At 40.7% G+C, this 15908-nt stretch overlaps 1 protein-coding gene across 1 annotated transcript in view; it reads right to left on the reverse strand.

Annotated features, from left to right (window-relative positions):
- Positions 1 to 760: 760 nt before the first annotated feature.
- Positions 761 to 15908, reverse strand: part of kcnk3a (potassium channel, subfamily K, member 3a) — an 83582-nt gene continuing 68434 nt past the window's right edge. Inside the window, exon 2 of the mRNA XM_061886095.1 lies at positions 761 to 2887. Within this exon, the coding sequence (XP_061742079.1) occupies positions 1974 to 2887 (914 nt within the window). The 3' untranslated portion in view covers positions 761 to 1973. The remainder of the gene's footprint in view (positions 2888 to 15908) is intronic.

Below are 15908 nucleotides of genomic sequence, written 5' to 3' on the forward strand. Positions count from 1 at the left end.
GGCGACAGGCCGAGTTACACCAATCCTTACACCCACCCATGCTCTTCCCTGGTCCCCTCTCCCTGGAGAGTCACCACCTTAACTAACACATTTTCTGGGGGAAACACTGTAGCCCTTTTGTTTTTAGTCTATCTGACTGAGAGTCTGACAGACAAGAGCTGAACTGATGAAGTCTGCTCGGATAAAAGGCTAAACGTCTTCTAAGACAACCTGAACAGTCCAGTTGGGATTGATCAAATGCTCTAAGAATACAATAACCTGGATGAATGACAATATTCTCAGACAAGTGCCTTATTGTAATGTGATGTGGCTTGGTATCTCCATCCACAAGGGTTAGAAAACGTTGTCCTCCTAGATGGCAGCACTGGACCAAAAAAGGTTCATTTGATGGAAAATGGCTTAATATTATTTATATCTTACAAAATAAAACTTGAAAATGTTTTCGAAGCTCTGACCATTGAATTAGTGTAAATACAAAATATAACTGTTCCATGATTTTCCGCGTTTGACAGTGGTTTCCGTTTTTGTTGGCCAATTGTGTGATTCTGTCCACGTCGTTAACAAAGACATCACAACATCCTACTTTGCTTACGATGCACACGCATACATCAGAAATACACAAACACGCTCTAAACCAGGGATGTCCAAACGTTTTGGGGGCCGAAATGTAATGTAACTATATATATATATATATATATATATATATATATATATATATATATATATATATATATATATAGTATATATATAGATGTCGTAGTGGTTTGTGCAGCCCTTTGAGACACTAGTGATTTAGGGCTATATAAGTAAACATTGATTGATTGATTGATTGATATATATATATATATAAAGTTAATATAATTGGATATTAGGAGTATGTGAAAGTTTGACTCTTGCCTTGTTTCCTTCTGTGACGACCTTTTCAATGTTTTGTATTTCAGTCCGAAATATCAAGCAGCTAAATTGTGCCGAACATGCGTAAGTGTGGAGTGTTTTACATTTTTCCCCCCATGCACTCTAATGAATTTAAATGAACATAATTTAGATTTTTTTTTAAATCTTGTTTAGACGTTTTTTATGATATCCACAATGTTCAGTGAGCAGGTTGTGTTGTGTGTGACCGTGTGTGTTGACCTTTATTTGACTTAGAATTGTTTTTGGGGTTTTTTTGCACCATGACTACGGGGGGTTGTTTGGATCGTGTCATATGGGAAAATATCAAAATAAAAATATATTAGAAATAACATGGCTAATATTTATAAGTACCTTCAGGGGTCATTGATCTGATTTACTGACATTTTGCAAAAGATAGCAGCAAATATGTAGCATTCATAGATCGCCTGGTATTTAAGATTAATTTGAAAGTACTCCGCTGTGGGATGCTTCGTTGAACTCATAATGATGCTTTGTTGAACTCATGGCGTCTCACGGGCCAAATTGAAGAGGCTGGTTGGCCGTTTTTGGCCCTCTAAACTGATTAGTAACAAAGGAAAACACACATGATCCTAGCAACACAAGAAATTGTTCGCATAAACCGTTCCATCCCTACCACAGAGTGTCGTTGATTCAGGAATTATCTTCAGAATTTGGTTGTAGAAAGAGTGAAGTGGTTCTCCGAAACAGAATTACACACTTGTGGAATCAGCTCGGGTGTGCTGTTTGTACTAGAATGACCAACACAACTATGATGGAAGGCCATCCCATAGCATTGTGTGACCAAACTGGTGACCAACATAGGAAGCATGTGCCAGGTTTTTGTGGCTGCAATTTGTCTTGTTACTGAATCATCTGTTATGAGAAATAACGCCATACAAAAGTCAATAGCTCGATTTATCTTAAGCAAGGAAAATTTGTCCCATTTTGGCCTCAATGCACATACTCTGCTGCTTTTCTTTTAACTGGAACAGTATTTAAAAGTGGGGAAAAAAGGACAAGGACTGAGTAGGACATAGCCTCAAAGCACGCCGTCCTGTCTAAATAGAGCTCCTTCGTTTATTGAGTCTCCTGTACATGTTGATGCTGTGCAGACCGGTGGACACTGAGCTGATGCCTGAGTGGGGCTGCAGACTGCACATGCAGCTGTTGGAGTGGAGGGGGTTGGAGAAAGCCTCCCCCTGCTCCATGTAGCTGTCAGAGTTGGAGAGGTCACGTGGGATGATCATGGGTATGGAGTATTGCAGCTTCTCTCTACTCTTGTACCAAAGGCATGAGCACATGGACTGGAAGTGGAGCACCTCGGCGTAGACGTTACGCAGGCCCCGGCCCGCGGCTCCTCCCCCACCGCTACCGATTGCGCTCCCTCCGACACATCCTGACGTCGTGGAGGAAGGGGATGCTTGGTCCATCGAACAGTGGCTGTGTCTGCCTGCCTGGCCTGCAAGGAGAGCCCTCTGCTCGGCATCCCTTTTTTCGTCTTCAGCGTTCATAGTCATGAAGCGTAAAACGGCTAAATTGAGGAAGGCTCCGATCACGGCCAATCCCGTCAAGATGTAGATAAAGCTGAAGGCCACGTAGTCCAGCTTGTTCTGGAGAGCGTGGTCTTTCTGCAGCGCCACGTAGTCGCCGAAGCCGATGGTGGTGAGCGTGATGAAGCAGTAGTAGAAGGCGTGGAAGAAGGTCCATCCCTCAAAGTGGGTGAAAGCCAGCGCCCCCAAACACAGTGTGCTCATGCAGGATATGAAACCGACGGTCACCATGTTGACCATGGAGACCTCAGTCCGTCTCATACCAAGGCACTTCTTCAGGCGATGGAGAAGATACCTGACGAAGGTGTTAATCCGTTCACCCACACTCTGGAACATGACCAAGGTGAGAGGGATGCCCAGGAGGGCGTAGAGCATGCAGAACACCTTCCCTCCTTCTGTGCTGGGGGCTGCATGGCCATATCCTGAGGGACAGAGAAAGACGGTTACTGGAGCATAAATAATATAAGGTGCAATAAGATAGCTAATCCTGGTCTAAAACTTATTGAAACCATCAGTATTCTTTCAACATATCTTTTGATAAAATGTAAAAACTTCAGCGGTATGAAATTGGGGATGAGAATGCACAGCAGTGTGGCGGGAATGGCTCACTATTGATGTCGCGTACAGGTGAGAGACAGCTTGAATTATTCATTCACTATTGTCCACAGCAGAGTGGCTGCGGCTAATCAGTGCTTTTGCCCCTAATTAGCCCGGGGAATGTTTCGCAGCTGAACAAGACACCAAAAGGACTGTGGCCAAATCAGCTCTTGTTTTGTAGAGGAAACAGAGAAAGAATCCGATGACCCTTCATAGTTCTATTCAGTCCTCATTTGGTCTATTAATTTGGATCAATTTGTCAGTCATCGTTTCTAGTGTTCATTTATTGATTGCGATAATACAACAAACGCAGAAAATAAACTTATTCATTCAAATAAAACAACCATAATCATATTGAATGACGTCTGACTGAAAATGGTCATGACATATAGCTAGGGGTAAAATCAGTACCTAAAAGATAAATTAGATTTCAAACAATGTGTGCTATTATTGACTAAGTTAACTGTGTTGATGGTTTCATTCTGCTGCATGATCATTTGTCAATCAGTCCTCACACTTTTAAGATTGAATAAACTATCCAAGCACGGAAATTTAAATGAACACCATATGACTGAGATGGCTCAATTTACAGGACAAATATACAATTTGGATTTTTCAAATAATCGCAAACTACCCATTTAAACCAACATCCTTTTTTAAGATTTCTTGTTGTGACAGATTTGGACTACAATCCAGCATAAGCTAAATGAGGTCATAATGGAACATGGGTATATGTATCGTCAAGAAGTTTCCTAAAACAGTAGCCATGTTTTTTTTTTTTTACTCATCTCATTTACCCATGGCATCTATTAGTGTAAAGAGTGGATTATGGAGTGGGGAGCCACACTTATACGAATGTGGTTTTACTATTAAGTTTATTTCTAATTGGGGGTAAATCAAAGCACGTAGAGCAGCCCAAAAAAAAAAACCCTTTAACAACTGTAAACAAGGGACGAGAAAACAATCCCCAAAAAATTAAGTCACATAAAAAAAAGGGCTAATTTGTAAAATACTAAATCTGGAAAGAATACATTATGCTACTAGGAAAAAAATAATACAATTAAAAGATGTGATGCAAATTGTCACATTTAAGTGGAGCCCGTATATTACAGTAACAGATGGCATTGAAGTCATTTGAATAATTGGACTTTTGATTGATTTGGTTGCACCCCACATGATGTTGAAATGGAATTACAGGAAGGAGGATTAAATTAGTTGCTATTCAGGGGAATACAGGATGAATTTGTCACTTTTAACATGGTTTTTTACTTTAAATACTGAAAAAATGTTACATTTTATAATTTTTAATAACTGGATAAAGTAAAATATACTAACAAATAAGTCATTTCTAACACTTTTCCCTAAGTTGAAAGTAACAATATCCAAGACATTAGCTGTATACTTACAGAATTGATTAAAATGCTAACATGCTAACAGTTAGCATGCACGCACAATAGTCCCAAGTAACAAAAGCTATGACTTTTACTTATAAACCTACAAAATTGACAAACACGCTAACTGTTAACATGCAAAAAAGGCTCAAGTAACAATATCCATGACTTTAGGTTTATACTAACTAGACTATAGGTTTGTATCATGAATTGATTAACGTGGCCCCCGACTTAAACAAGTTGAAAAACTTATTCGGGTGTTACCATTTAGTGGTCCATTGTACGGAATATGTACTGTACTTTGCAATCTACCAATAAAAGTTTCAATCAATCAATACTCACCATAGTAAGTATAACTAAATACACCACGCCCATTTAAACTATGTATTTTAATACCACATTTTTTTACGTTGATGATAAAGTAGACTTATTTCTCAATCACTAATCTGATTGAGAAATAAGCAACTTATGGTTTATTGTGAATATACTTCAAAACACATCGCATTGTATTGCTTTAAATGGAAAAGTAGCCCCCACTAAGATGGCTGTCCCATGGACACATCACTGAGCATTACTGTGATAACTACTTATGTATACCTACAAAACTGGTTTAAATGCTAACAGTTAACATGCTAGCAAGATAGCCCCGAGTAACAATAGCCGTGACTTTTAGTTATAAACCTACAAAATTGACTAACATGCTTACAGCTAGAAAGCAGCGAGTAACAATATCCATGACTTTAATATGTTTTACATTGACAACAAAGTACTCCGCATGTAATCTGATTTAGAAATAAACAAGTTATGATTTATTTTGAACATACTGTACAACATGTTGTATTGCATAGCCTTAAATGGCCCATAGGCACGTCACTAAGCGTGACCGCTAGAGCACACTGGCGTATTTATGTATGTATATCAGGGGTCTCAAACTCAATTTACATGGGGGCCACTGGATGCAGAGTCTGGGTGAGGCTGGGCCGCAAGAAAAGATTTCTTGAAAAAGAATGTTGCATACTCCTCAGCATGTCAGTGTGTGTGAATGGGTGAATGTTGAAATACTGTCAAAGCGCTTTGGGCTCCATAAACAGGGGTAGAAAAGTGCTATACAATTACAACCCATTTACCATGTCTAGTTGTACAGTATAATGACATTTCAAATGGTATCCCTTGTGCATCACAACTTTCTCTGAGCAAATAAGACACGTCGGGGTGCCCCTGTGCTCAACAAAGAAATAATGCATCTCCCACTTTTCCTGGAATTGTCTTTGCTCATCACGAACCTTTCTCTTCACTGCAGGCTTTGAAAAAGACATGTTTGGGGTTGTGGAATATATTTGTATTTAGCCGACGCACGGAAAATAATGTTATTTCCGCAATGTGTGTCGTTACACTTTTCCTCTCTACAGCAACACGGCGGTCGGCAGATAATACCGGGAAAGTACCGGGATAGCGAGCGCAAAAAAGTGACGGCTCCCGGAGTGTTATCCGGCGTCATATAGAAATATATGTAGTGTTCATTGTGTGAGGCAATGCAAATTAAACAATTAAAAAAACAAATAACTGTTTCATTTCGTCCAGGTTATCAGGGACTGTTAATACTGACGGACAGGTGCCGTGGTGTGACTGCAGCCAGGCACGTAAGAAAACCTTCGTCTCCATGGCAACATCTCTGTCGCTTTCACTCATTTGCCGCTTTTCCATTAACGCAGGGGTAGGCAACCCAGAACGTTGAAAGAACCACTTTTGACCCAAATAACACAACGCTGTCAAGTGCCGTTCATGTAAAACTCGTGGGCCGCACTAACATTAAACTTTCATATTAACTTGGAGGCCGCAAAATAATGTCTCGCGGGCCGCGTGTCTGAGACCCCTGATGTATAGCTACAAAACTGGCAGAATGCTAACAGTTAGCATGTATAAGCCCCAAGTAACAGTAGCCATGACTTTTAGTTACAGTACAAGGGACGGCGTGGCGCAGTGTGAGAGTGGCCGTGGCGCAGTGTGAGAGTGGCCGTGCGCAACCCGAGGGTCCCTGGTTCAAATCCCACCTAGTACCAACTTCGTCACGTCCGTTGTGTCCTGAGCAAGACACATCACCCTTGCTCCTGATGGGTGCTGGTTGGCGCCTTGCATGGCAGCTCCCTCTATCAGTGTGTGAATGTGTGTGTGAATGGGTAAATGTGGAAGTAGTGTCAAAGCGCTTTGAGTACCTTGAAGGTAGAAAAGCGCTATACAAGTACAACCCATTTATTTATTTACAAATCTTCAAAACTGGCTAAAATGCTACCACTTAGCATGCTAGCAAGAGAGTGCCAAATAACAATATGTATGTTTTTTTTTTTGTTAGAGGTGTCCAAACATTAAGGATGTGGGGGCCATTTTCATATTTTTCACTTTCATAAACCAGTACAAAATGAAAAGAAAAATTAAAAAAAAAAAAGTCAGAATTTTAGCTTCATGTTATTAGCTGTCACAGTCTGCATGTGGCCTAGATGTTGTTGCTGTGGACTCCAGGATGCAAAGACAGCAGGCAAAGCACAAGAAAATAACCTTTATTAGAGACAGCAAAAGAGAATTATTGCCTTCCTCCTCTGAGTTCTGTTTTTTCCACCTCTTTTCTTCTGTTTATCTGCCGCAGAAACATTATCTTCCCTAAAAAAAAACACATGCCTTTGCTTTAATGTTGTTCTTTTGAAAAGGAGTTAGCAGGACAGTGTGTTCAGGTGAGCTGTCGGGGTGATGTTGGCGCCAGTGTGTCACATGATTGACAGCTGTGCTCTTCACCAACAGATGCAGGAGCTGGAGGCGACAAGGCCCGGCAGTCCCACCGCTGTGTACAGAGCAAAGAGGCCTGTGTCCTTTTTGCCTTCCATATCCCGCCAGTAACCCCAACTGATTGAAGGTTCTCATGAGCCAGAACATCTCCAAGTCATCCAGGGTACAGCCATCAAAGATGCTCCATCTACAAACGCTATTTCCATATGAGTTTGGAAATTGTGTTGGATGTAAATATAAATTGAATACAATGATTTGCAAAACATTTTCAACCCATATGCAGTTGAATATGCTACAAAGACAACATATTTGATGTTCAAACAAAAAATGTTTTGTTTTGCAAATAATCATTAACTTTGGAATTTGATGCCAGCAACACGTGACGAAGAAGTTGGGAAAGGTGGCAATAAATACTGATAAATTTGAGGAATGCTCATCAAACACTTATTAGGAACATCCCACCGGTGTGCAGGCTAATTGGGAACAGGTGGGTGCCATGATTTGGTATAGAAACAGCTTCCCAAAAAATGCTCAGGCTTTCACAAGAAAGGATGGGGCGAGGTACACCCCTTTATCCACAACTGCGTGAGCAAATAGTCAAACAGTTTAAGAACAACGTTTCTAAAAGTGCAATTGCAAGAAATGTAGGGATTTCAACATCTACGGTCCATAATATCATTAAAAGGTTCAGAGAATCTTGAGAAATCACTCCACGTAAGCGGCATGGCCGGAAACCAACATTGAATGACCGCAACTTTCGATCCCTCAGACGGCACTGTATCAAAAACTGACATCAATCTCAAAAGGATATCACCACATGGGCTCAGAAACACTTCAGAAAACCACTGTCACTGAATACAGTTCGTCGCTACATCTGTAAGTGCAAGTTAAAGCTCTACTATGCAAAGTGAAAGCCATTTATCAACAACATCCAGAAACGGCGCCGGCTTCTCTGGGCCCGAGATTATCTAAGATGGACTAATGCAAAGTGGAAGAGTGTTCTGTGATCTGACGAGTCCACATTTCAAATTATTTTTGGAAAATATTCGACTTCGTGTCATCTGGACCAAAGGGGAAGCGAACCATCCAGACTGTTATCGACGCAAAGTTCAAAAGCCAGCATCTGTGATGGTATGGAGGTACATTAGTGCCCAAGGCATAGGTAACTTACACATCTGTAGAGGCACCATTGATGCTGAAAGGTACATACATGTTTTGAGACAAACATATGCTGCCATCTAAGCGCCAACTTTTTCATGGACGCCCCTGCTTATTTCAGCAAGACAATGCCAAGCCACATTCAGCACGTGTTACAACAGCGTCGCTTCGTAAAAAAACAGTGCGGGTACTTTCCTGACCTGCCTGCAGTCCAGACCTGTCTCCCATTAAAAATTTGTGGTGCATTATGAAGCGTAAAATACGACAGCGGAGACCCCGGACTGTTGAAAGATTGAAGCTCTACATAAAACAAGAATGGGAAAGAATTCCACAAAGCTTGAACAATTAGTTTCCTCAGTTCCCAAATGTTTATTGAGTGTTGTTAAAAGAAAAGGTGATGTAACACAGTGGTGAACATGCCCTTTTCCAACTACTTTGGCACGTGTTGCAGCCATGAAATTCAAAGTTAATTATTATTTGCATAAAAAAAATAACGTTTATGAGTTTGAACATCAAAACAACTCATATGGAAAAGGGGTTTGTAGAAGTGCTGTTGTTACTGTATGCTCAAGTATCTCCCAAACCAATCACTTTTCCGGCTTTAAAACAAAAGCGCTACGCTATACATCCAGTTTAACAACATTAACAAAATAAAAATGTTGTGCATTACAATCTTCAGCTCTCGCTGGATCGGTTCGCAGCCGAGTGTGAAGCGACCGGAATGAGAATCAGCACCTCCAAGTCCGAGTCCATGGTTCTCGCCCGGAAAAGGGTGGAATGCCATCTCCGGGTTGGGGAGGAGACCCTGCCCCAAGTGGAGGAGTTCAAATACCTAGGAGTCTTGTTCACGAGTGAGGGAAGAGTGGATCGTGAGATCGACAGGCGGATCGGTGCGGCGTCTTCAGTAATGCGGACGTTGTACCGATCCGTTGTGGTGAAGAAGGAGCTGAGCCGGAAGGCAAAGCTCTCAATTTACCGGTCGATCTACGTTCCCATCCTCACCTGTGGTCATGAGCTTTGGGTCATGACCGAAAGGATAAGATCACGGGTACAAGCGGCCGAAATGAGTTTCCTCCGCCGTGTGGCGGGGCTCTCCCTTAGAGATATGGTGAGAAGCTCTGTCATCCGGGAGGAACTCAAAGTAAAGCCGCTGCTCCTTCACATCGAGAGGAGCCAGATGAGGTGGTTCGGGCATCTGGTCAGGATGCCACCCGAACGCCTCCCTAGGGAGGTGTTTAGGGCACGTCCAACCGGTAGGAGGCCACGGGGAAGACCCAGGACACGTTGGGAAGACTATGTCTCCCGGCTGGCCTGGGAACGCCTCGGGATCCCCCGGGAAGAGCTAGACGAAGTGGCTGGGGAGAGGGAAGTCTGGGTTTCCCTGCTAAGGCTGTTGCCCCCACGACCCGACCTCGGATAAGCGGAAGATGATGGATGGATGGATGCATTACAATCATGCTTTGTCAAAGATGTTTTGCAATGTTACTCTGTGATGTCTGGGATATGCATAGATATGAATACCATTAACTTGCACAACATGTAATGTACAGAAAATCAGAAGCATTTATTCAGGTAGAAATATAAAAAAATCACATCTCCAAACATCTTCGACAATCAAAGCATGATTATAACAATCCACATTGAGACATTTTTGGTTATCAGTGGATGAAACTGGTATCTTAAACATAGAAATGTAGCTCCTCCGCTAAATGCAAGTGCTCCAACAGCAGGAATACAAATGCTGTGTTTCTAGAAAATGCTAAATCTGGCCGGACACCAGCGTAATGCAGGCTATTGTTTTGTAATTGTTGTTAAAATATTGTTATGTATTCTTTTGTGTTGAGCTGTTTAAAAAATAGTAATGTTTAAAACACATTCCATTAAAGCAAATTAATTATCTAGCCATGGTATTAAACTTGAAAATTACATGTTTAGTGTAACCGATTATTGATAAAAAATGATATATTTCTTTGAATATTTTGAATAATTGTGAGTCAACTATGAGCAAAATGTGATTAATGGCAATTCAATATTTTAATCGTTAATTCTGCTGTTGAATAGACACGCTCAGGTGCTGAAAACGATGCACAGAGTGAAGCCTCCTGTACTCCGTTTGAAAGCAAAAGACAGAGAAAACAAACACAGACCCACATAGCAAGTTATTTTTTATTTTATTGTTTGATTGTTTTATTGACTTATCGGCCCATCCATCCATCTTCTTCCGCTCATCGGAGGTCGGGTCGCGGGGGCAGCAGCCTAAGCAGGGAAGCCCAGACTTCCCTCTCCCCAGACACTTCGTCCAGCTCCTCTCGGGGGATCCCAAGTAGGGATCCCCCCGCTGCTCCTCTACATCGAGAGGAGCCGGATGAGGTGGTTCGGGCATCTGGTCAGAATGACACCCGAGCGCCTCCCTAGGGAGGTGTTTCAGGCACGTCCGACCGGTAGGAGACTTATTGGCCCGTGCCTGCTTAGTGAGACACCTTTTATTGCTGGTTAAAACCTGCTAGTACTAAGAAAAGGATTTGATGTTTTGGGAATATTGCAGTTCCGTTTTTTAATAATTGTTGCAGTACAGTAAGCATAGTGCCCAATACTTGTACAAGTTGTCTATTTCGTTTTGAGTCATTACAAACGTGAGCAGAACAAAGCTGTGTCCGTGTTTCTACATACTCAAATATCTCTCTTTTCAGAGCTTTTACACATGCGCTAGTCAGCGCCACCGGCGGGAAGTGAAAAATGGTGGTGGCCACTGGCAACAACAGCGTGGTTGAAAACATGAAAAGTATGGAAACAGTTCCCTCTAAACACATCACAGACAAAAACAACTTGCTCAATTTACAAAGCTGACCTTGCTTTTAATGGTAGTACGTCTCTGATGCAGGAGCATTACAAGCGGATGCTTACGGACATCTGAAGGAATCACCCTCTGACTCCAACTGGTAAGGCTTTTAGCTTGTAAGCAAGTTAGCTAACAACAGAGAGACGAAGATCTGTGAAAAGTAGTTTTAAGTATAATTTTAGCCAAACGCAACTAAACTTTGTCTATATCAATTCAAGTACCGTAAATTTCGGACTATACACCGCTTATTTTGTCCTACCCTTTGAACCCTGCGGCTTATAAAAGTTTGCGGCTCGTTAATGGAATTTTCTTTGCTGACGGCCTTAATGCAAATAATTTTAAATATACAAGCAAAGACACTGAAATCACTGAAATGTGTTATTGTTTGTACTATTGCGCCATCTTTTGTTTTGGGTTTTTCTCACTGCGGGTGCTGCCGTGACCGTTTGTGTAGGGCAAGGGTGTCAAAGTCATTTTAGCACAGGGACCACAAATCTATTGTAAGTGGGCCGGACTGGCAAAATCATGGCATGATAACTTAAAAATAAAGACAACTTTGGATTGTTTTAATAAGTTTAAAAAAAGATCAAGCACATTCTGAAAATTTACAAATCATATTGTTTTCCTGTTTTTTCACACTTACATGTTGCGGTTAATAGTATTCTATCTTTAGTTGTCGTTTTTTTTACTTTCTGAATAAATGATGTGATAATGTTCATCAGTCAAAATGCTCCCATTGGTGTTTATTTTGAACCTATCAGAAGATGAACTTAAGAACAATATCAAAATCAAATTACAGGATTTTATTAGGATAAGATAGACTTTTATTTATCCCACAATAGGGAAATTACGCTGTTGCAGTGCTGGTTTTTACATACAGTCACAAAAGTCAAATGTAATAAAAAACAAAAAATCTTAAATAATTACTACATAGTCTGCACTATGTAGTACTATAGATTTAAAAAAAATACTAACCTCCACATTGCATGCCTAGAAAAAGGATCACATAATTTACAAATTTTTCTCAACTGATGTACTATCTCAATGTGGTTTATTCTGTACATATATCATCGACAACCTTCCATCCATCCATATTCTACTCCTTATTCCCTTTGGGGTGGCGGGGGGCGATGGTGCCTATCTCAGCTACAATCGGGCGGAAGGTGGTGTACACCCTGGACAAGTCGCCACCTCATCGCAGGGCCAACACGGATAGACAGACAACATTCACACTCACATTCACACACTAGGGCCAATTTAGTGTTGCCAATCAACCTATCCCCAGGTGCATGTCTTTAGAAGCGAGAGGAAGCCGGAGTATCCGAAGGGAACCCACGCATTCATGGGAAGGACATGCAAACTCCACACAGAAAGATCCCGAGCCTGGGATTGAACCCAGGACTACTCAGGACCTTCGTATCGTGAGGCAGACGCACCAACCCCTCTTCCACCGTGCTGCATCATCGACAACCTAAATTGTGAATTTGGGCTCATTTAATTAATCACACATGAAGTTACAAGGGAATACATATTATTATTATCATAAGCATGAAAGCATGTTTTGGGGTGGAAATGTCGTAGGTTACATTACTGAAAACATCTTTGACAATCAAGGCATAACGTACCAATCAAAATGTTGTTTACTTTCACTAATACCCAGTCTAGTGTCCAAACACAGAAATGTTGCCTCTATCTTAACACGGCACATAGCTCCGCCCCCTCTGGAGTCATGCGCGCTGTCACAACTGGGGTTACAAATAATTGCTATTGTGATATCCAGTGGACACATTAAGAAAAGCAGATTACTTCATTCAAAAATATCAGTTCATTTTAATACTGAGCAAACTCATCTCATCTCTGATCCGGCCGTACATTTGGCATCCCTGGTTTTGAGCTTTCAATTGGAAGCACAATTGCCTTTCTGTCTTTTAGCTGTCCATAACGTTTCAACTCACGGATTGTTCATTCATCACTCAAAGTTAAGTTTGTAAGTTTTACAATATAACTAAAGAAATTCATATTTACTAAACCGTCCCGTGTGTGTAGGAGCGTTTTCATCCGTATTTGTACATGCTCGTAGCTAATATGCTAAAAGGTTTATGAGCGTTTGTGTTGGTATTATTACCTTACAGTGACATTCCCTTTTGTATGGTTTCTGTTTCGACAATTCACCAAAACGTCACCGTGGTGTTATTGTGTCTGTTTAGCTGATTGGAGAGCCAGCTTCTGCAGCGATTGGGTTAATGACGATGACTTCTGTTTTGTTTGATCAACCGTTTTACTGCCGTGTTACAGACACTGTATGGAAACATTTAAGGTATATAAATAAACATTTACAGAATCTTTCTGTCTAAATAACTCTTTTCACAACGTATATATCTGCGGCTAATGGACACTTTACCCACCTGCTTCCAGTGCCACCCACACTTGTTTAAATGTAGCTTAAAAATGTAAATAATGGGTTTCACTATGTATAGCGCTTTGACTCTCTACAGAAAAAAAATAATTCACAGTAACAAATGTCAGTCACACACACACAAACATTATGCACCAAAGTGCAGATATCAGAAAATAATAGATATATAATCCATATATTTAAATTAATCAATAATACAGTAATATACAATGAGTATATTAGCCAAAAAGGCCAGGAGGTGATCATAAATCAATAATATACATGTGTGCAACTTTCTAAACACGTCATCACAATGCCTTATAGCTGATTAGTCGATTATCAAAAAGAATGTAGGAAGTAAAATACGTGTGGAAAATTGAACAAATTCTATTAATGCTGTTCCAGCATCATCCTATCCATTTCAGGGATCAGACTTGAGGAATCCATTTGGTGAACATCATCATGGATGCCTCAGCAGTGAACCCTCCAATTTACCAGGAAACTATGCTCGATGTTGGCAGTAAATGAGGGTATAGCTGCGATTATTTGCCATTATTTCATGAAAAGAGGATGCGGAAAAAAATATCGTTTCAAGTAAAAAGTCATTTTCTGCCAAATTACCTCATCTTCTTTTCCTTGTGTCATCAGTAAAAAGGGTATCAAACACACTCTGCCGCAACCTGAGGCTGAGGCTTGTCTCATAACCCAATTTCTGTAATTATCATGTGAATGGGAACAGGAAAATTGTATAACATTACCGATAAGAGCCTTTCAAAGACTTATTAGGCACAACTAACAAGCTGCAGAGGCTTATAAATGTCAGAGGAGCACAGGTGGGCTATAGTCAGTCAGGACTCTGCTCCTCTCCTCCTCGCTGTCGTCTCTCAATACTAGATCATCATTTAGAAAACCTTTTACGCTAATGCCTTATAAGCCTCATTTCAGTGCAGTCATTTTCAGGCATGGGAGAAAAACTTACCTTACAATCAAAAGTGGGTAGTTACACGCAACATTTACCCCGTTAAATTTACTCGAATGCCTTTTGGATAAATTGTACTTGTCAGAGTAATTTTTACTTTTACTTGAGTATTTTTGTGAAGAAGAAACACCGCTATTGCGTAGTTACATTGAGTTGTATTCCGATCGCTGCATTTATTGATATCGTCATTATGTGTATTTATAATCTATTGATTACTGCCTGCAAAGACAAATTATTTCGGTTTGGTTGAGAGACTTCTTCACATGATTTGGTTTCAACAATCCAACGTAAGCGTTAGAGACCTTTGTTTCCTTTTCACCAATCAAACAGAGCCTGGCAGTCACATGACCGCACTCAAAAAAACACGCTCTAAAAAGGGACTTGACATCATAACTCTTCAATGTTATGGGGTGGCATGGCGTAGTGGGTAGAGCGGCTGTGCCAGAAACATGAGGGTTGCAGGTTCGCTCCCCGCCTATTGACATCCAAATCGCTGCCGTTGTGTCCTTGGGCAGGACACTTCACCCTTGCCCCCGGTGCCGCTCACACTGGAGAATGAATGATGAATGAATGATAAGTGGTGGTCGGAGGGGCCGTAGGCGCAAACTCGCAGCCACGCTTCCATCAGTCTACCCCAGGGCATCTGTGACTACGGATGTAGCTTACCATCATCAGTTGTGAATGAATGATGGGTTCCCACTTCTCTGTGAGCGCCTTGAGTATCTTATAATAGAAAAGCCCGATATAAATCTAATCCATCATCATCATCATTTGCAAACTATAAAAAAAACAAACATTTATATGATTATCTCTGACAGTAGAAATGTTCACATTTTTACCAAACAAAAACTCCACTTCCAACTAGAGAAAACATGATGTGGAAAGTTGTAGATGTGTTTTTATATTTTAGCTGCACATATGCTGACTTTGACCCTGTTACAACGTCAGGAGTGAATGTAAAATGTGAATTATTTGTTGTATTGTCCCTCTAGTAACAAACACACACCAACTACGATTATAGTGCTTGTACCATTGAAAACAACTACTAAATATATCAGAAGTTACTCACCGTTTAATCAGTGCTTGAGTATTTTTTTTCACTCATTGCTTAATCCAGGAATTATTTGGATGACTACTCTTTATCTTTACTTGAGTCATAATACTCTAAAGTAGTTTTACTTAAGGACATTTTTGTCCACATCTGATTAAGATATATTTTCCAAGGGGAAATTGTTTTATTAGGATATTACATTTTTCAACATTTATTTGTATTCCTTCAGTTTTTACTCCTCCCATGTGAATTTTT

The sequence above is a fragment of the Nerophis ophidion genome, linkage group LG24, assembly GCF_033978795.1.
Source record: "Nerophis ophidion isolate RoL-2023_Sa linkage group LG24, RoL_Noph_v1.0, whole genome shotgun sequence".
In the NCBI taxonomy this organism is placed as follows: Eukaryota; Metazoa; Chordata; class Actinopteri; order Syngnathiformes; family Syngnathidae; genus Nerophis; species Nerophis ophidion.